The sequence below is a fragment of the Mizuhopecten yessoensis genome, unplaced genomic scaffold (genome assembly GCF_002113885.1).
Source record: "Mizuhopecten yessoensis strain PY_sf001 unplaced genomic scaffold, ASM211388v2 scaffold10311, whole genome shotgun sequence".
NCBI classification, from domain to species: domain Eukaryota; kingdom Metazoa; phylum Mollusca; class Bivalvia; order Pectinida; family Pectinidae; genus Mizuhopecten; species Mizuhopecten yessoensis.
The window spans coordinates 383758-407187 of NW_018408483.1; the positions used below are offsets into that span (position 1 = coordinate 383758).

The following is a 23430-nucleotide window of genomic DNA, read 5'->3' on the forward strand; positions in this document are numbered from 1 at the left end:
TAAATGTGTATGGTTAGAAATGTCTACAGAGCTGAAAAAAGCTAAATATTGGAAATAGAATTGCAGAGATAACATGTCTGCAGTACTGAAGAAGGTCACTAATCAGAAATAAATGTGTATGGTTAGAAATGTCTACAGTGCTGAAAAAAGCTAAATATTGGAAATAGAATTGCATAGATAGCATGTCTGCAGTCCTGAAGAATACCAAAGACAAGACACAGAGGTTGAAGGTAAGAAATACATTTTTTTTTTTTTAAATATTCCATAGAACGCTGGTGAATGAAAGCTGTGTGAACGTATCATGCTTTAAATGTTGAATATTTGTAAAGGTAGATGATATGTTTACCCTATTAAGATATGTTATGTGAATTTAAATGCAGTAATTACCCTAGTTACATCTCTCGTGCAGAGTTCAGAAGTTGGTGGTATACTTACCCTAGGAAGATCTTTCATGCCAAGTTTATATGCAAACATGGAGCGTGTGAGAAGGTTGGTGATCTGTAGTGCCAGTCCTGCGCGATACTTGTCCTTGTCTGCCACCAGGTAGCGTACCTCATCATGGATACTGATTGAGAAACGGGCGTCGATATCATACTCTTTAATCAGCCAACCCATACATACCAGCATCAGGTGGAGGTAATCCACTGCCGAGCTCTGTACCACCCAGTTAACTCGACTCGTCATAAACTAGGCAGACAAATAATGAGAACAGAGCAGTGAAATCAGTATCATGAAGCTTGATGTCATATTTTGTTTGATATAATGTCTTTCTATAATACCATTTTGCTCTTCAGTGTTTGAATTAAATGGTAGACCCAAAGACAGTCTTGTGAAAATGAAAATCATTTAATTCATAGACCAAGGTGCATATGGAGCAGTGAGAGAAAATCAGTTTCACAAATTTCTTTGATTTCATGTTATCAAGCGCTAAATATTTAGCAGGTATGCTAAATTATCTTGGTAAAGGTCTGATCTATGAAAATGTCAGTAGGTCTATAAGAAAATATATCACATAGACCTGTTGTGAGATGACAAACTTATCTAAATATCATGTTCCATATCCAGATTTTTAATATAGCTCATGTAAAATATATACATTATGTCCTTGGTATGTACAGGTTACTACCTAGGAAATCATTGGTGATTTTTCTTGTAATAACCTTAAGATCAAAGCTGTTGAAAAGATTTTTTTGCCACTATACAGGTATTTTGTCTTTCCTTCAAGGATGATACAGAGGATTTTTGTTAAGTTCTATTGGAATGTGAACCATGGCCCAGACATCTACTGGATCATAGAAGTCCAAATCGAAGGCATCGTCATTACATATACAGTAAAACTTCCGATATAATGCCCTTCACTTCAATGGTCATCTCACTTTCTATCAACATATTTCAAGGTCTATATATATACATGTATGTTGGTCTTTTAATTTGGAGATTTTTTTCATAATTTTCCCTCATTTCTAGACAAATGATGGTATTGTAACAAGGTTTTGCTGTAATTTAGCATTTTACAATTATTTGAAACATTTTATAGATTTAAGTATAAGTAAATCAGTGGAGTAGCCTACATGTTACCTACATCATCACCGACATACTGGGGCTCCAGGGCCTTACTGATGTGACAATCAAGGACCGGTGTGGTAGGGCTTTCTCTGGTCGCTATGGCTTCCAGCTGGTTAAACATTTCACTCTCACTGTAATGGACAACAACTGTACAACGGCCATTGCAGACATCAGTACAGACTATTCTGGAGGGACAACTCATTTGAAGCAAAGTTTTCAAAAATAATACCTCAAACTAAAAGATACAGGATAGTTGCGGAGCGAAAGCAGTTATCAAAGGGCAATATTTTTAATCTTATACAGAGCTTTTTTAAAGAGTAAAATACCTGTGTCAAAATTGGTGTAATATATTTTCAGATGCACTTGTCTGACCCATGATTTAAATACCTGCCACCAGCCCAAACTGTTTTATAAAATAGTGTCCCGTCTGCACTTTCTTGCAATTTCTTCTTTCTGGAGATTAATAGAACAACAAATTGTTAAACCATAGACAAACAATACAATCATGCTTCAAGTCTCCAGCAACCTCTGTTGGCAGGCCAAACAATTAGCAGGGCATGGATATTTTTTACGAGTTACCTCTCCCTTTTTATATAAAATTGAAAAAAATACAAGGTAAATTACTCAAATCGAAAGCATTTAAAACATGTCAATGTTAAAAGAGGAAGACATTTATCAAAGAAACATACTAAGCATTGAAAAAAGCAAAGATACTTTATTTATATAATTTATTTCATACACTCCTGGTTAACATGTTAGCCTACACTTATGAGGACTATCCTACCACTGGCCTTTTGTAATGTACTATGTTAGCCTGCCTTTATAATGGCAACATACCGTGTGCCCTTGGTGCTGGACTACATGTTACCCTACCATTATGAGGACTATCGTACCTTGTGCCCTTGGTGTTGGACTACATGTTACCCTACCATTATGAGGACTACCCTACCGTGTGCCCTTGGTGCTGGAGTGCATGGTATCTTACTATTATGAGGACTATCGTACCGTGAGCCCTTGGTGCTGGAGTGCATGGTATCTTACTATTATGAGGACTACCATACCACGAGCCCTTGGCGCTGGAGTGCATGGTATCTTACCATTATGAGGACTACCCTACCGTGTGCCCTTGGTGCTGGACTATATGTTAACCTACCATTATGAGGACTACCCTACCGTGTGCCCTTGGTGCTGGAGTGCATGGTATCTTACCATTATGAGGACTACCCTACCGAGAGCCCTTGGTGCTGGAGTGCATGGTATCTTACTATTATGAGGACTATCGTACCGTGAGCCCTTGGTGCTGGAGTGCATGGTATCTTACTATTATGAGGACTACCATACCACGAGCCCTTGGTGCTGGAGTGCATGGTATCTTACCATTATGAGGACTTCCCTACCGTGTGCCCTTGGTGCTGGACTATATGTTACCCTACCATAATGAGGACTACCCTACCGTGTGCCCTTGGTGCTGGACTACATGTTACCCTACCATTATGAGGACTATCGTACCGTGTGCCCGTGGTGTTGGACTACATGTTACCCTACCATTATGGGGACTACCCTACCGTGTGCCCTTGGTGCTGGACTATATGTTAACCTACCATAATGAGGACTACCCTACCGTGTGCCCTTGGTGCTGGAGTGCATGGTATCTTACCATTATGCGGACTATCTTTCTGTGTGCCCTTGATGCTGTAATACATTATGTTACCCTACCATTATGAGGACTACCCTACTGTGAGCCCTTTGTGCTGGAATACATGTTACCCTACCATTATGAGGACTATCGTACCTTGTGCCCTTGGTGTTGGACTACATGTTACCCTTCCATTATGAGGACTACCCTACTGTGAGCCCTTTGTGCTGGAATACATGTTACCCTACCATTATGAGGACTACCCTACCATGAGCCTTTGGTGCTGGAATACAATATATTACCCTACCATTATGAGGACTAACCTACCGTGAGCCCTTGGTGCTGGACTACGCGTTACCCTACCATTATGAGGACTATCGTTCCATGAGCCCTTGGGGCTGGAATACATTATGTTACCCTACCATTATGAGGACTACCCTACTGTGAGCCCTTGGTGCTGGACTACATGTTACACTACCATTATGAGGACTACCCTACGGTGTGCCCTTGGTGTTGGACTACATGTTATCCTACCATTATGAGGACTACCCTACTGTGAGCCCTTGGTGCTGGAATACATTATGTTACCCTACCATTATGAGGACTACCCTATCGTGAGCCCTTGGTGCTGGACTACATGTTACCCTACCATTATGAGGACTACCCTACCGTGAGCCCTTGGTTCTGGAATACATTATGTTAGCCTACCATTATGAGGACTATCGTACTGTGTGCCCTTGGTGCTGGACTACATGTTAACCTACCATTATGAGGACTACCATATTGTGAGCCCTTGGTGTTGGTATACATTATGTAACCCTTCCATTATGAGGACTACGTACCGTGTGCCCTTGGTGCTGGACTACATGTTATCCTACCATTATGAGGACTACCCTACCGTGTGCCCTTGGTGCTGGACTACATGTTATCCTACCATTATGAGGACTACCCTACTGTGAGCTCTTGGTGCTGGAATACATTATGTTACCCTACCATTATGAGGACTATCGTACCGTGTGCCCTTGGTGTTGGACTACATGTTAGACTACCATTATGAGGACTAACCTACTGTGAGCTCTTGCTGCTGGAATACTTTATGTTACCCTACCATTATGAGGACTACCCTACCGTGAGCCCTTGGTGCTGGAATACATTATGTTACACTACCATTATGAGGACTATCGTACCGTGAGCCCTTGGTGCTGGAATACATTATGTTTGCCTTTTTTGTGGCCTCTGCTGCTGTCAGTCTATGATTGAATTGCATTAACAATCGCTGGGCAAACAATCTTCCTGCTCCGTAAATGCGCCCATAGTTGAATATCTGAAATGTACAAAATGCATAAAATAAAATAAATAAAGACCATCCTCTTATAGATAAAGAGTTTGCTTTGTTTGTGTTTTACATCTTATTAACAGCTATGGTAACTTAAAGACGTGCCAGGCTTTGGTGGTGGAGAACAAGAGGTCCAATGGGCCTGAATCGCTCACCTGGTATTTATTTCACACTTGTTATCTTAAAAGTGGACTAAAATACAACTACAGGCAGAATATTGGTGATTGATTAATAAGAACCTATAAAAATATTTAAACATATGACACCCGTGACAATGAATGTCGAACAAGGATATTAGATTGAACAGAATTTATAGTCTTCCAACCCAGCATGCTTCTAGCAAAATATCATTACCCTGGACTTTTTGGTAGTAATACAGAACAAATCATTTAAAGATTTAAACATATATTGACCACGGTGACCTTGAATATGGGCGAAGGTTGTTCATTTGAACAAACTTGGTAACCCTTCATCCCAGCATGTTACTGGCCAAATATCATCACCCTAGGCCTCTTGGTTATTCAGAAGAAGATGTTTAAATGTTTTCAACATATTTGACCCCAGTGACCTTGAATATGATTCAAGGTCATTCATTTGAACAAACTTGGTAGCCTGTCATTCCAGCATGTTACTGGCCAAATATCATTATCCTAGGCCACTTGGTTATTCAGAAGATGTTTAAAGGTTATATACATATTTGACCCCTGTGACCTTGAAAATGGATGAAGGTAATTTTATTTGAACAAACTTGGTAGCCCTTCATTCAAGCATGTTGCTGGCCAAATATCATTATCCTAGGCCACTTGGTTATTCAGAAGATGTTTAAAGGTTATATACATATTTGACCCTGTGACCTTGAAAATGGATGAAGGGAATTTATTTGAACAAACTTGGTAACCTTCATCCAAGCATGTTACTGGCCAAATGTCATCACCCTATGCCTCTTGGTTATTCAGAAGGAGTTGTTTAAATGATTACAACATATCTGACCCGAGTGACCTTGAATATGATTCAAGGTAATTCGTTTGAACAAACTTGGTAGCCTGTCATTCCAGCATGTTATTGGTCAAATATCATTATCCTAGGCCTCTTGGTTATTCAGAAAAAGTTGTTTAAAGGTTTCATACATATTTGACCCCTGTGACCTTGAATATAAATCAAGGTCATTTATTTTAACAAACTTGATAGCCCTTCATACCAGCATGTTACTGGCCAACTATCATTATCCTAGGTCTCTTGGTTATTCAGAAGAAGTTGTTTAAAGGTTTTATTCATATTTGACCCCTGTGACCTTGAAAAATGATGAAGGTCATTTATTTTAACAAACTTGGTAGCCCTTCATCCCAGCATGTAACTGGCCAAATTTAAGCACCCTAGGTCTCTCGGTTATTCAGTCCTTATTTAGCCCTTCATTCCAGCATGTTATTGGTCAAATATCATTATCCTAGGCCTATTAGTTATTAAGAAGAAGTTGTGTTAAGGTTTTAAACTTATTTGACCCCTTTGACCTTGAATATAAGTCAAGGTCATTTATTTGAACAAACTTGGTAGCCCTTCATTTCAGCATGTTACTGGCCATATATCATCACCCTAGGCCTCTTGGTTATTCAGAAGTTGTTTGAAGATTTTAACATATTTGACTCCTGTGACCTTGAATATAAATCAAGGTCATTTATTTAAACAAAGTTTACATAGTTTACAAAGTAACATATTTGACCCATTTGACCTTGAAAATTGATGAAGGTCATTTATTTGAACAAACTTGGTAGCCCTTCATCCCAGCATGCTTCTGGCTAAATATCATCACCCTAGGCCTTTTGGTTACTGAGAAGAAGTTGTTTAAAGTAAAAAGTTGACACTGGACGCCGCGGGCCAGGTGAGCTAAAAACCGGAGTGTCCGAAGAAAAACCACCTGTGGCAAGTACCTGGCGACTGCCCAAAGTTGGCTTTGAAACTGTGACCCAGTGGTGGAGGGCTAGTGATCATAGATGGCCAGACGCCTCAAGCATTAAGCTTCCGCATCCTCCTTGATTAAGAGTTGACACTGTCATGGTTTCTGTATTGAGTTGTCCTCCAAAATGAGTCTCTTCTTGCATTGTGAGCTCAGATCCTTTGTTCACTTAATAATTATCCTGCAATGCTATTTTTACCACAAAAATTATCCTTCTATGTATAACGAAAAATGTTCGCCACAAATTAACGTTTGCCTTTTTCACCCTCCGTAATTTTACCAGCGAAGGGCAAATGTTTGACTGGGCCAAAACTTCCCAGTATACAGAATATGCTCAAGTTAAAATGTCACCCCAAATTTTGAGATGTTTTCACACATAGTTTTGGTTAAGTCAAGTAAATCTCTCTTTGCAGAAGAACTAAAGGGACATTTCACCTTGTGGACTTATTTCTAAATATGTCACCATTGGAGACCTCACACTTTGCAGTAAAATCTCTAGGTGTTACATTTTGAGGCTAATCTGAGGGAGATCAAACTTTAAAATGTGTTCTCTGGAGCGTTTTCTGCTGTTGATCTCAACTTTGCAGGTATGTTAGCTACAGATATTACGTTTGGGAATATTCCCTGGGGACATTCTATTAGAGAACCTCACCCTTGGGGCTATATTCTCTGGAGGTCTCCCATTTGTGGGTGTGATCTGATGATTACGTATGATCTGATGATGTAACCAATGGGAGACCTCCCGTTTTAGGTAGTACAGATGTTTACCTTGGCATGGTCCCGGCTGATCCCCACAGTATCAGCAGTCTTACTATGGAGGTCGGTCTTGTCACTCTTCTTGCCCTGCAGAGTCATCCAGCCAAATGCAGTGCATCCTTAATATGGATATAAAACATACAATGTACCATACCCTATAGTTACTTTGTTTGGCCTTTTAAAAATATTCACGTTATTGTGAAATTATCCTAAGGTTGGTATGTTATTTTACAACATGATACAAATACTGTATACTGATATTTTTTCGCTGCAGTTTGATTTTTTCCTTTTTGCCTTTCGTAATAACGACGAATCTATCATTGACGTTACAGCAAAACAATTTAATATTGGGCAAAAAATAGCAAAAATTTCTAGGTATACAGAAGTTATATCGTTTTTAATTCTAACTTCGTAGCAGCAGTAATGAACAGACTGTTGCTACAGTATCGTAGAGCAGACTTTGTCCAGACAAGCTTAGAAGTAGAAGACCATGTCACTCTAAAACTCCGGTCAAATGGTTTTATATTACAATATTATGGACAACTTGACCTACCATGGATCTTAGCATGTGCATCCCCTATGAGTGCTGCTATCCACAGTTCCTCCGAGTCGACATCAGCCCCGACAAACTTGTAGCCGGGTGGGGTCTGTATCATGGCCTTGAGTTCACTGCCCACACGATCTGGCTGTAAATGAGGCAACATTACATGTATTACATATACCAACATAAATATAAAATTAACTGTGTTAAATCTAACCAACACAACATTATTAATGATATAAAACTTTTACCATGTGACAACTTCAGCTGTGGATACAGTTGTTCATGACTACTGTGACATCTATACCGTAATTCATATGGCTGTTGAACCTTTAGCCATGGATACTGTAGTCAATACAACTACTGTAACATCTATACCATAGTTCATACACAGGTTAGTTGGTTAACGTTATGTAACTACTGTGACACCTTTAGCTGGAGATGTTGTTGTTCATGACTACTGTGACACCTTTAGCTGGAGATGTTGTTGTTCATTACTACTGTGACACTTTTAGCTGGAGATGTTGTTGTTCATGACTACTATGACACCTTTAGCTGGAGATGTTGTTGTTCATGACTACTGTGACACCTTCAGCTGGAGATGTTGTTGTTCATGACTGCTGTGACCCCTTTAGCTGGAGATGTTTTTGTTCATGACTACTGTGACACCTTTATTTGGAGATGTTGTTGTTCAGGACTACTGTGACACCTTTAGCTGGAGATGGTGTTGTTCATGACTTCTGTGACACCTTTAGCTGGAGAAGCTGTTGTTCATGACTACTGTGACACCTTTATCTGGAGACGTTGTTGTTCATGACTACTGTGACAGCTTTAGCTGGAGATGTTGTTGTTCATTACTACTGTGACTCTTTTAGCTGGAGATGTTGTTGTTCATGCCTACTGTGACACCTTTAGCTGGAGATGGTGTTGTTCATGACTACTGTGACACCTTTAGCTGGAGATGTCGTTGTTCATGACTACTGTGACACCTTCAGCTGGAGATGTTGTTGTTCATGACTCCTGTGACGCCTTTAGCTGGAGATGTTGTTGTTCATGCCTACTGTGACACCTTTAGCTGGAGATGATGTTGTTCATGACTACTGTGACAACTTTAGTTGGAGATGTTGTTGTTCACGACTACTGTGACACCTTTATCTGGAGACGTTGTTTTTCATGACTACTGTGGCACTTTTAGCTGGAGATGGTGTTGTTCATGACTACTGTGACTCCTTTAGTTGGAGATGTTGTTCATGACTACTGTAACACCTTTAGCTGGAGATGTTGTTGGTCATGACTACTGTGACACTTTTAGCTGGAGATGGTGTTGTTCATGACTACTGTGACACCTTTAGCTGGAGATGTCGTTCATGACTACTGTGACACCTTTAGCTGGAGAAGCTGTTGTTCATGACTACTGTGACACCTTTAGCTGGAGATGTTGTTGTTCATGACTACTGTGACACCTTTATTTGGAGATGTTGTTGTTCATGACTACTGTGACACTTTTAGCTGGAGATGGTGTTGTTCATGACTACTGTGACACCTTTATTTGGAGATGTTGCTGTTCATGACTACTGTGACACCTTTAGCTGGAGCTGTCGTTCATGACTACTGTGACACCTTTAGCTGGAGATGTTGGTGTTCATGACTACTGTGACACCTTTATTTGGAGATGTTGTTGTTCATGACTACTGTGACAGCTTTAGCTGGAGATGTTGTTGTTCATGACTACTGTGACACCTTTAGTTAGAGATGTTGTTCATGACTACTGTGACACCTTTAGCTGGAGAAGTTGTTGTTCATGACTACTGTGACACCTTTAGTTGGAGATGTTGTTGTTCATGACTACTGTGACAGCTTTAGCTGGAGATGTTGTTGTTCATGACTACTGTGATAAGATCATTAAAGCTTTAGATGTGTAGTAACCAGGTAACATGACTTATGTGACACCTATACCTCCCTAATGAATGATGGTTGGTTATCATGATGTTTATCGTATTCAAGTTGGTTAATTTTCAAACTGTATAAAGTCACTAGCTTTCCTGAATGATTTTCACAATTTCAAAACTAACTAATTAGAGTTGGATAACAAGATGACCAACCATCATGAGTTTAGGGAGTTATATCTAGAAAAGCGTGTTCTCCTTAGAATTACATTATTTCTGTTTCAAATTGGGAAAAACTGTTGCCAAAATGATGATGCAAAGTACTGTTATGTGATGTCATAAGTCAAAGATTGACCACAGAAATGACATGACTTAGCAGGTTATTCCAAAAGGACAGATGTGAGGATCCCTATCTCGTTTTGTGGGAGAATTTGTAGTTCATATGACTTTAGTGACATTATTAGTTGTACGATAGTTGTACTTACGTAAACATTACTGGCCGTCAGCCACGTCTGTTCTACCGCCCCTGTAAATACGATAGTTTTACTTACGTAAGCATTACTGGCCGTCAGCCACGTCTGTTCTACCGCCCGTCTGGTGATGGTTCCTGCTGGGACAATCCGGGGAACGATGGCACCCAGGTAATCCTTCTCATCATAATCCTGATTACTATAAAGATATACAATGTAGGAGAGTAAGGAAATATTCTACTACAGCTTAAACAATGAACAGACTATCCCATTCAACTTTATATTTCATGATTTTAGATTTTGAAAAAAAGACATTCATCCAATTTTTACAGTCCATTAGAATCAACGCAGGAAAACACAAATACATGAAACTGCTGTGTGATTTACAAAATCTTTTTCATTTCAAAATGTTTTGTTTCAGAAATTTTGCATTCTGAATCTCCGATAGTGTTTCTTAATTGGCTCTTTAGGTAATGCACATTAATAGAGACTATCATTATGTAGGGTTGTATAATTCCTATCTGTAGGTGTAAGATTAGGATCACCAACCACTGCCTAGGCCTGACCCCTACACTGATAGGTAAAATGTTGGTGTTCCTCATATACCTACATAATAAATGACACATTTTCTCATATCGTATATTAAACTGACATAACTAACTTACATCGGTCCCATAATTAAGGGTGATACAGCTACTACATACCTGACTAAGGTTAACGAGGCTTGACTGTGCAGATATATTTAGTTACCCCCAACAACAGTGATGTAGTGTACGTACCTGGTGATGGTATCAGGCAGGTCTTGTGATGTCAGACCAAGGGCCATCTGGCTCCTGTTGGTTTAAAGTGATATATATATAGACTACTAATGATAAAACTATCCAATTTTGAAGCTATCACTTACACATTTCTGTAAATGTACAACATGAAAGATTTGTTGCTACTTTTTGAATGTTTGAATTTATACACAATTTGCTAATACAAAATTCCATGGTCACCAGATTAAGTCATACCACAAGTTGATTAAGAGGCTAATCGTGAAATTGAACACAGATTAAAAGTTCTGTATTTTAAGGTGTGTCAAACCTGTGGGGTCCAAACAAGTTAACACTTATCCTGGAGCGTAGGCGTTGTATGGAAATAAGAATTTTATTTTACATGTTTTTTACTCTCAAGGTTGGTGTCATCGTAACCAGGCTCAAAATAATTAGATTTTGTCATTAAATCATTTGATAGGAGGAAAATTGTTTACAAACAACCTATGTAGTTAACAGCAGATGTTTTACCAACAAATTTTTCACTTTTTGGATGGCTTATCAAGGTGATATGGTAAATGAAATAACAGTACCGGTACTTAAGTGCTTATAAGGAGTATTCATCCATAAATAGATTATTATGTGATGCATACAGGTCATGTGATATATACTGGTCATGTGACTCATACAGGTACTGTTCTGACATACTCTATTCTCTTCATGTTGTTTTTCCAGTAGGATGACATGCTGCCCAGTGTGAGAATGCGCTGTGCACTTGTACCCAACAAAGCCTTTAGTGTGCCTGCCTCAATCTTACTGATGTAGTCCCGCACCACTGGATTGCCCACCCGGTAACCTTTACCATTCTGTAAAACATACATAAGTAATTCTGTGTCATTTACTTCAGTCTGGGATGCTTGGTTCAACTTCTCTACACATTCCTAGCAATTACATGTAATGTATGGTTAAAATTTGAGGTAGGAATCTTAACTGTTTCCATATTATATTTTGTCTTTGAAAGCTTTACCTGTATTTCTCTATATTGTGCCCACTCCTCTGCCCCAGGGTATATATATTTTTTATTTTGTCTCTGCCCCAGGGTATATATATATTATATTTTGTCTCTGCCCCAGGGTGTATATATATTATATTTTGTTTCTGCCCCAGGGTGTATATATATTATATTTTGGCTCTGCCCCAGGGTGTATATATTATATTTTGTCTCTGCCCCAGGGTATATATATATTATAATTTGTCTCTGCCCCAGGGTATATATATATTATATTTTGCCTCTGCCCCAGGGTGTATATATATTATATTTTGGCTCTGCCCCAGGGTGTATATATATTATATTTTGTTTCTGCCCCAGGGTGTATATATATTATATTTTGGCTCTGCCCCAGGGTGTATATATTATATTTTGTCTCTGCCCCAGGGTCTATATATATTATATTTTGTCTCTGCCCCAGGGCAGTTATATATTATATTTTGTCTCTGCCCCAGGGCAGTTATATATTATATTTTGTCTCTGCCCCAGGGGGTATATATTATATTTTGTCTCTGCCCCAGGGTCTATATATATTATATTTTGTCTCTGCCCCAGGGTATATATATTTTATATTTTGTCTCTGCCCCAGGGTATATATATTTTATATTTTGTCTCTGCCCCAGGGTATATATACATTATATTTTGTCTCTGCCCCAGGGTATATATATTTTATATTTTGTCTCTGCCCCAGGGTATATATACATTATATTTTGTCTCTGCCCCAGGGTATATATATTTTATATTTTGTCTCTGCCCCAGGGTATATATACATTATATTTTGTCTCTGCCCCAGGGTATATATATATTATAATTTGTCTCTGCCCCAGGGTATATATATATTATATTTTGTCTCTGCCCCAGGGTGGGGTCGCCACAACTCTTGTTGAAAAATATAGAATCTTCTTGCATTGGTTAAATTATTTTTCAGACTAAAATCCCTTCATTTGTTAGAACTAGTCTTGAAAAAAATAATCTTTTTTTTACACCTGTAGGACCCCATCCCTCTGCTTCTAGGGTGAGGTGTGGTGGTGGGGGGTATATTCCTGAATTATACATTGAATCGCCTTAGCTCAGGAATGCTGTAAAATAGATAGGTGTTTGCTTGTTCTGTATTGAAAAAGGTACTTATTTGTAATATTTTAGTTCATCATTATGTTCCTGAACACTTACCTTGTGAGGAAGCGGGACAAAGTGGCACCCTGGTATATTCTCATCATCCATAGGCTCCAGAGCTTGCTGTAGGATCAATAAATATAGTATACATTTATATCACACACAGCATCCTGGTGGAAAAGCAAAAGGTTAAAAAAAATTGCTTTAAATTTTTATGACTTGCATTGATTCATCATGGTCATATCAGTAACTAAAACATTAAAGTAGGAACTTTTCTACCATTATCGAGTCTGGTGTCAATTCAACCCTACCCCTTTTTCCCGATCATGTAATACAGAAAGTCTTCTTTCTCGTTTGATTTTAGCCTTGTCCAAGTGACGCATTCTCTCGTGTAAGTCCAGATCCACAGCTGCATCCTTCATCACAGAATTCATTGTATCCTCAAAGTTTCTAAGGGAATCAGGATTCTCCAAGTCACCGGGGACAGCCATTCCACACAACTTCAACACAGACCTATCAAAAGGGAAATCAATGGTAAATAATCACTATGGCTGGGATAAGATATCTGGTACGTGCCTGTCTAACAAAAACTCCACATGTTAGGCAGGTGAGGAGAGTGGTAGGATCTCCAGTACAGATATCCAGTACATACTTGTATCAGGATGAGTGTAACACACACCGGTGAGTACACCTTCAACCCTTTCACCACTGTAGATCATAATGGACTCCTCATCAAGATCAATGCATGGTAGAGTTTACTGAAGTTACATAGGGGTGAAAGGGTTAAACAATTGGTAATAGTTACAGTATGGTAACAGATACAGTGTGGTAATAGATACAGTATGGTAATAGATACAGTATGGTAACAGATACAGTATGGTAATAGATACAGTGTGGTAATAGATACGATATGGTAATAGATACGGTATGGTAATAGATACAGTGTGGTAATATATATAGTATGGTAATAGATACAGTGTGGTAATATATATAGTATGGTAATAGATATAGTCTGGTAATATATATAGTATGGTAATAGATACAGTATGGTAATAGATACAGTATTGTAATAGCTACAGTATTGTAATAGATACAGTATGGTAATAGTTACAGTATTGTAATAGCTACAGTATTGTAATAGATACAGTACGGTAATAGATACGGTATGGTAATAGATATAGAATGCCAAAATGAATTACACTGCATCATACAGCTGCTTTGTCCTTCTAAAACTCGTCAGGGATGCTAGGGGTCAATAGGTTTGAAATATATATTGGTCTATGATAACTGGTCCCTACCTGTATAACAAGCACTGTTGATGTAAGTGTGATAGAATATATACATACAGTTATATTTTTATGATTTTCCTGCGGTGTCAATTTCCCTTCCAATATAACATGAAAATGTTAAGTGCAAAATCTTAATAATTTGGCATCATATACAATAAAACATTGATACATTGATTTAACTTTCCTTCTTTAATTTGCGTCTTCACTTACTGCCAACACATTAGAAGGTCACATTTTCCTTTTTTTTGGAATTCCTTTATATGTCTTCCTTAATGTATCATCAGCCCCTTTTATAATACCAAAATTTCATAAGAAAAACAGTACAATTTATTTAGATTAACAAGGTATGCTTGTATTGTACCACAAAGTAACACGAAAGATTTCCTTACTCTATCGGAAACCTTGGCTTCCCTTTTTCCTGCTTCTCTGGATTATCAAGTTCTTGCATATCCCTGGCAGCCTTTTCTGGGTCAGGTACAAGATAGCCCCAGCCATATTTTTCACTATAGTGCAGAGGGTAGCCATCCCAGGTCAGCCTCATCAGTTTGGGCGTAATCCTGACCTGGGTGCTGATGAGAGATGGACCAACACTCCAGTCTGGGTCGGAATTCTTTGGGCACAAAGCACGGTACCAACTACAAGGAAAATAATTTGAAATGTTTCAGGCATTGTAAAAGATACTAATACCCTTGCACTTTTAGTGATCAGAAATGCTTAGTGTATAGAGCAATAAAGAGTTCCTACAAAATTATAGTCACAGTGACCTTGTTTCTGATCCTTGAATGTCAAAATTAGAGTCACAGTGACCTTGTTTCTGACCCTTGAATGTCAAAACAAAGGTGAAGTTTGTGAACACACAAATTTTTCATGACAATGGGATAAGAAATGAAATCTAGAGTGATGACAACAAAACATACAGATAAAGTTAAGATATCCTTGGTTTTCCACCTCAAAAGGCCAAAACACAAACTTGCACAAGAGGTCTATAGAGTGATTACACTAAAATTCTATTTGTAGTCTGTGTACCCTTGTTTCTGGTTAGATAATCAGATAGAAATGAAATGTTTACAGTGATGACAACAAAACATTATTCACAGTTACAGTGACCTTGTTTTTGACCCCAGAAGGTTGGAAAAACCCCTCCATATATTAGATGATGTTTTGCATACATGAAGTTTTATCAGAAACAGACGAAAAAAGTCTACAGACTGATAACTCGATGTAGGGGTATAACAACAAGAGCACAATGAACGGGAGCATGATACACCCACCAGACCATCGGAAGGGTATTGATATATTGGATGCAGGTAGTGACATATGATATAAATGTGTTTATTGCCACCATTTTGTTGGTGACTGTGACCTTGCCATTCATTTACTGTGTTTATGGCGCAAACTATTTTGTGTTTCAGAATTACACTTTCGTGGTCAATGTGGCAATAACTAAAACTAGAACCTTGGCTTTGAGGTAGGAGTCTTGAACTGCAATTTGCACCCTGATATTATGGCATAATATACATAATACATGGAAAAATATTGAGTTGAGAGATTCAATCGCAAGATGAATGATAGTCAAACATATTTTATTTTATTGAAGATGACTGCTGAAATTATATCTGTTAAATATGTTTGGTTTTTGTATTACCATACTTAAATTTGAAAGGAATTAATCAAATAATTAAAAAGTTAATTAGATACGAAAAAGGGACATAAATCTGCCTAATAGCGTTTAAATGTCACAATTTAAGAACTCATTCAAAGCATTCAGGTAATAAAACAACCAAGTAGTTAAGTAAAAATCAGAGAACAATTGTTTGAGTTATTGTGTAAACAAGCAAAAGTTAATGGCATAAATAATGTACAGTGTCACTATGTCAAGTGTGATACGCAAAAACATGGATAGTTGAAACACAAAAAAACCCACCATATACGTGTTGAACAATATTGCTTCTACCATTCCCATACAAAGTTTGAAAGGAATTGAATAAGAATTTGTTCAAGATATTGCCATACCAAATACTTTTATTAAGTTTCATGAAATTCTGTAGGTAGAGTGATGACAAAGTTTTTCTGAAAACAGTAACAGTGACCTTGACGTTGAACATAGAACCGGAAATGCAAACTTGTTCAAGGCATTGCCGTACCAAACACTTGTATCAAGTTTTATGAAATTTTGTTGAGGAATGAAGTCGATAGAGCGATAACAAAGCTTCTCTAAAAATAGTAACAATGACTTTGACCTTCAACGAAGAAACCCAAATGCGCAAAATTCTATACCCCTTGAACTTTCCTTGCAAGGGGGTAATAAACAATCTGGTTTAAAGACATTTTAAATTACATAAATCTTATCTAATAGTAATAGTTTACTTTATGAATAATCTAGGACGGGCCTAGTGAACCCCAACAGTATTGCATTTACAGAGAAAACTACTACAGGTTTCAATGATTCCACTCCTTACTTGGGGTAGCCTGGTGTGTGTACAGGTCTCTTTGGGACCCTACTTTTTGTGGCATAAGTTCTGGCGATGATTTTGTCTGTGTCATTTTCATCTCTGTCTTCCTAATAAAGAATTGAGATACATAATATATAAATAAACTGAAAATAATCAACATATGTGACATTTCATTACATGCCTTGAGATTTGGAAGAGAAAAATCACCATTATATCACAACAAATCTGAAATAGGTGTGTAATTTACATGTAATATATAGATTATTATCAGCTGACCATTATCAGATCTTGATAAAATTTGCCGAAACAATTACATTTTTTGAGTCCATTCCTGGATTACTTTTAAGTCAATAAAAATGATTGAGTTTAGTACAGAAGCGCTTCAGACAAAATGTCACATATCATAGTATTTCACTATTTGGGTTTTTACTGCCATAATAAAATTGCAATTAAGAAAACCACAAATTTTGTCTCTGCTTTACACCGAATATCTTAACTAACTTGCTGGATTATAGTATTATTCGCCTCGCTCAACAATGCTTCCTTGGGGTGAAAATATGCAATATTGCCCTCTCATGAATGTGATTTTTATTTTATTATACTGAGTGTCATGTTTAGGTGTTTCACCACTTCACCATTTTTAAAGGTCGACAAACATTTCAGAAAAGTTTTAACTGGGATGAACCAGGGGCGCATACATTCGGCGCATGTAACAATTTTTGGAATAACACCCTGGCACTGGGACGAACCGTGCACGCATACGTTTGGCGCATGTGATATCACAATCAGCCATCCTGTATATATCTATGTACATCAAACGTGTATTGTGATATTCCTACCCAGTACAAGAGACCAATGAAGCTTACTTGATTTGGATTCTTTTTGCCAGTTTTCTTCTCTTTGTTCATTTTGATGTTAGCTACCTGCCAGTCTAGATCCCACAGCCACGGATCATTCTTGTACCTTCAACAGTTTATTGTTTAGTTGTGTTTAAATAATATTGGTAGGATGATTGAACTCTCAATTACCTTTCCTCTCATAATGTCATATAAACATAAATATCTCAAAGTCATTTGTAATATTACAAACAATCCCAGACTAGTAACATTATCATAAACAATCCAAACCCAGACGAGTTATCTTATCATAAACATTCCCAGACTAGTTACATTATCATAAAACAATCCCAGACTAGTTATGTTATCATAAAACAATCCCGGACTAGTTATGTTATCATAAAAAATCCCAGACTAGTTACATTATTATAAACAATCCAAGACTAGTTACGTTATCATAAACAATCCCAGACTAGTTAGGTCATCATAAAACAATCCCAGACTAGTTACACTACCAAAGACAATCCCAGACTAGTTACATTATTATACAACAATCCCAGACTAGTTACATTATTATAAAACAATCCCAGACTGGTTACGTTATCATAAACAATCCCATACTGGTTACGTTATCTTAAAACAATCCCAGACAAGTTACATCATATAAAACACTGCCAGGCTAGTTACATAATCATAAAACAATCCCAGACTGGTTACGTTATCATAAACAATCACAGACTGGTTACGTTATCTTAAAACAATCCCAGACAAGTTACATCATATAAAACACTGCCAGGCTAGTTACATAATCATAAAACAATCCCAGACTGGTTACGTTATCATAAACAATCACAGACTGGTTACGTTATCTTAAAACAATCCAAGACCAGTTACATCATATAAAACACTGCCAGGCTAGTTACATAATCATAAAACAATCCAAGACAAGTTACATCATATAAAACACTGCCAGGCTAGTTACATAATCATAAAACAATCCAAGACAAGTTACATCATATAAAACACTGCCAGGCTAGTTACATAATCATAAAACAATCCAAGACAAGTTACATCATATAAAACACTGCCAGGCTAGTTACATAATCATAAAACAATCCAAGACAAGTTACATCATATAAAACACTGCCAGACTAGTTACATTATCATAAACACTGCCAGACTAGTTATGTTATCATAAACAATCCAAGACTAGTTACATTATCATTAAACAATCCCAGACTAGTTACATTATCATTAAACAATCCCAGACAAGTTACATTATCAGAAAACAATCCTAAACAGCATATACAGATAAAAGCTTGTACACAGTTTCACATGTACAGATACTAGGACCAACATACTCTTTGCTGTGTAGAAGTTGACATGCCTCATCGGCCAGTTTCATCAGTGACAATTTCAGCTCTCTCTGCAGATCGTTATATATGTTGTTGGATTCGTCAATGTAGCGGCCCCAGTTCTTATTCACAGGCAGGTAGGCAGTTCCCATCTCCAACATACCAGCCATTGTTACAGGATGTGGAAATCTATAATGTTTTATATTCAAAAGTATAAACAGCATGTGGAAATTTTTAATGTATTATATTCAAAAGTGCTTAAAGAGGATGTGGAAATCTTTAATATTTTATATTCAAAAGTATAAACAGGATGTGGAAATCTTTAATGTATTATATTCAAAAGTGTTAAAAGAGGATGTGGAAATCTTTAATATTTTATATTCAAAAATATAAACAGGATGTGGAAATCTTTAATGTTTTATATTCAAAAGTGTTAACAGGATGTGGACATTTTAAAATATGTTTATTCAAAAGTATTACAGGATTTGAAAATATGTAACATAACATCATACAGGATGTTTTTATGTATTCAAAGATGTGAACAGGAATTGTAAATCTTTTATTCACCCTACTTTTTATAACAATGCAGTTTTACTTCTCCCAAACAAGTAAGCAGGCTGTGGAATTCTTAAATCTCTTCCACTCTTCTACAGAAATGAAGTAGTACCGGTATATGTATCACCTGGTACATTTTGATTCAGATATTGTTATCAAACTGTTAACTTCAGACATATAATTATGAAAGTGTTTTGATTTTGTAGCTTACCTTTTCCTATATTCTGGATATAACTGCTGAAAAACTTTTGTTGTAGCTACCACATCACTTGCACAATACTCCATTAACTCCTGTTTACAAAGATCACAATAATATCATAACAGTGACTGCAAACTGGTTTATGTACATACCGGGGTAGTTATATTCATACCAAACACAGATTTCATTATACCTNTTTCATTATACCACATATTGCTTTTATGATACCAAACATTGATTTCATTATACCACATATTGCTTTTATAATACCAGACATTGATTTCATTATACTACATATTGCTTTTATAATACCAAACATAGATTTCATTACACTAATAGAGTTTTACTTGTACCAAACAAGTTGATATCAATTGACAGTATTGAACTTTATGTAACACCACCTAGATATATTGAATAAGATAACCTGAATTGGGTTGATGACTACACAGCTAGTAAATATGGTTTTCCTTAACCGGTAAATATTGCTTATTTCATCATCAAAATGTCATTATGACAGGAATATTTCAAAATTGGCGTAGTTCATGTTTGAAATTACCTGAAATAGATTTTTGTAGAAAAAATTATCAATTGACCTTATTCTGGTAATAACATACTGTATTCATATCGCAAAGGTGTATAATGCAAGGTGTAAATTCTGATAACCAGCTCAGCTTTTTATCAAACATATACACATTGAATATTTCAGGAGATTTGAAATGAAGTTTAAGTAAAACCAAGTACTTTAATTGGGATTGGTCTTCAGCTTGTTGGGCATACAGTATGCATGACTGTATGACTTTAGATGTGAAAGTATGTCATCATAAAAAGACCCGGAATGAGCATAAATAGCATAAATTTATATATATAAATATATGAACCTCTTTCTATGTGTGAAATATTGGCAAATCAAACTTAGTAAAAGGATGGCAAGATATGTGTTTAATATACGGTTGACATTGGTCAATTCTTGTATGCATGTGGAGAAGATGTGTAATATTCTTGTTAATTTTCAAAAAAAATAAAAAAATTGTTACTTATAAAAAAATATATTGTTGAACTATAAATGCATTAAAATATATATATTGTGGTATATCGGTTCAAATTTTGATAAAGGGAATCACTACATCAATTATATGTCAAGAAGAGCTCTACTCAGACTTGAAATATTCTCTTACGATGAAGCTACCGAAAGGTGTTTTTCTGGCTTAGAGATACTTGTTATTTGAGATGATTTTACCTGAAAATTTGTTCGCACATCCTTCATTGTTCCCTTCACAAAAACATTTCTGGTTTCCTTGTTTAGGTTACCTCCCCCAACATGAAGCTTGTGAACGTCGTTCAGGTTATTCAGTGTGCTAACCATCTTCCATTCATCATCAACCTGTAATATCAAATATGTCAGAAATTATTCTATATAATTTCTGTATATAACCACCATCTCTCCACATTCTATATAATCTCTATATATAACCACCATCCCTCCACATTCTATATACTCTCTGTATATAACAAACCATCGCTCCACATTCTATATAATCTCTGTATATAACAAACCATCCCTCCACATTCTATATACTCTCTGTATATAACAAACCATCGCTCCACATTCTATATAATCTCTGTATATAACAAACCATCCCTCCACATTCTATATAATCTCTATATATAACCTCCATCCCTCCACATTCTATATACTCTCTGGATATAACCACCATCCCTCCACATTCTATATGATCTCTGTATATAACAAACCATCGCTCCACATTCTATATACTCTCTGTATATAACAAACCATCGCTCCACATTCTATATAATCTCTGTATATAACCACCATCCCTGCACATTCTATATAATCTCTGTATATAACCACCATCCCTGCACATTCTATATAATCTCTGTATATAACCATTATCCCTCCACATTCTATATAATCTCTATATATAACCACCATCCCTCCACATTCTATATAATATCTGTATATAACCACCATCCCTCCACATTCTATATACTCTCTGTATATAACAACCATCCCTCCACATTCTATATAATCTCTATATATAACCACCAGCCCTCCACATTCTATATACTCTCTGTATATAACCACCATCCCTCAACATTCTATATGCTCTCTGTATATAACCACCATCCCTCCACATTCTATATGATCTCTGTATATAACAAACCATCGCTCCACATTCTATATACTCTCTGTATATAACCACCATCCCTCCACATTCTATATACTCTCGGTATATAACCACCATCTATCCACATTCTATATAATCTCTGTATATAACCATTATCCCTCCACATTCTATATAATCTCTGTATATAACCACCATCCCTCCACACATTTCAGTGGATAGAACTCGGTATAGTGGCTTTATGGATACACCCACTTTGCTGCACAAGTAGGTTGGAACCAACAACGCTCAATTTCCAATATACTAATTTAACCTTGTACCTATATGTGACATATGTTTTGATCTCAGACAACCTTTTCATGAAAATTGATTTTGAGAACATATTTATATTAAGTATAACCAAATGATTTAATTTGACCGATCATTTACTTCACGATAAAGCTGAAGTGAAGCTCAAGTTGAAGTGATTATTGTACATGAAACAGTGTAAGAGAAATTTTCTGGAATAACTCTTTCCTTGATTAATAACAGGTCAAATAAAGATACTTTGGTATGCTACATTCTGCTTCACTAGATAGACCAAATTTGGCATTCCCTATACAAATAGTATAGGAGAAATGCTCCAGAAACACTTCCCCCTTGATTGAGGCCAGAGATCAAAATATAAGTTGCAGTGACCTAGTTTTGGTTCAGGTTACTCCACTTTTCCTAGTTGTACTCATGTATGAAATAAGATGATCGTCAAATTATAATAGATGTATAAAAAATTACAGTAACATAATTCAGACATATTTTAATCTTCTATAAGCATAATCTACTCAGTAGCAAATACCTTTTTAACAAGAGGAATTTTTAATTAAATTTATCAAATGATATGAATCCCCCAATATAATAATGTGTGACATAGGGATCTTTCCAGACAAATTGAAAATATCTCTGCTGCTGGCTGTCTGCTCCCACCTTATTTTATTCACCCCATGGTTACCAAGGTAACCGGGTAAGCTCTATCTACATCTCTTGGCTCATAAATAAAAGAAATAAGCTTTGGTTACTTACTTGCATGTGTTTGGTGCGGGCTGTGTGCTCCCGTACTTCCTTTCTGTTACTAGCTTTGTTTGTTGCCTGGTATAGAATCCTCTGGTATGTTGTCTGGCCACAAATGGCAATGTGCATGGACATTGTGTCCAAAAACCGAAGTTTAGATTTCTGTCATAAATTTTAAACAATACATAGTTATACTTAGAGTGGTACACAACCAACCGTTTACTGATTCTTACTTGTACAAAATATATTTGGCTGTTCAAAGTCCAGATTACAACTGAACCACAAAACTTGACTGTCGATAGACTTTCCCAATTAATTTGACCTGATACATCGTATAATTATAATTTGACCTTGGGGTAAACATTACGAAAGTGGTATGTATACTAGAGTACACAATACACCATACAGTGGTGAGACTTTTGGTGTGAAAAGTTTCATTGAAAGATGGTTTAATTACTCCACCATTAGACTTAATTTTCTCCAGTTTTAAAAGGAAA

The 23430-nt window shown here is 36.7% G+C and overlaps 1 protein-coding gene across 1 annotated transcript in view; it reads right to left on the reverse strand.

The window, feature by feature from the left end:
• The window catches only part of LOC110460053 (DNA polymerase subunit gamma-1-like), a 29896-nt gene that overhangs the window by 2524 nt on the left and 3942 nt on the right, over positions 1 to 23430 (reverse strand). Inside the window, exons 4-21 of the mRNA XM_021512759.1 lie at positions 22946 to 23095; positions 20983 to 21126; positions 19758 to 19837; positions 18998 to 19180; positions 17667 to 17763; positions 16807 to 16907; positions 14737 to 14982; positions 13370 to 13571; positions 13116 to 13181; positions 11606 to 11763; positions 10922 to 10975; positions 10224 to 10341; positions 7799 to 7931; positions 7258 to 7364; positions 4390 to 4526; positions 1954 to 2019; positions 1583 to 1697; positions 436 to 687 (exon numbers count right to left, since the gene is read on the reverse strand). Of these exons, the coding sequence (XP_021368434.1) occupies positions 436 to 687; positions 1583 to 1697; positions 1954 to 2019; positions 4390 to 4526; positions 7258 to 7364; positions 7799 to 7931; positions 10224 to 10341; positions 10922 to 10975; positions 11606 to 11763; positions 13116 to 13181; positions 13370 to 13571; positions 14737 to 14982; positions 16807 to 16907; positions 17667 to 17763; positions 18998 to 19180; positions 19758 to 19837; positions 20983 to 21126; positions 22946 to 23095 (2409 nt within the window). The remainder of the gene's footprint in view (positions 1 to 435; positions 688 to 1582; positions 1698 to 1953; positions 2020 to 4389; positions 4527 to 7257; positions 7365 to 7798; positions 7932 to 10223; positions 10342 to 10921; positions 10976 to 11605; positions 11764 to 13115; positions 13182 to 13369; positions 13572 to 14736; positions 14983 to 16806; positions 16908 to 17666; positions 17764 to 18997; positions 19181 to 19757; positions 19838 to 20982; positions 21127 to 22945; positions 23096 to 23430) is intronic.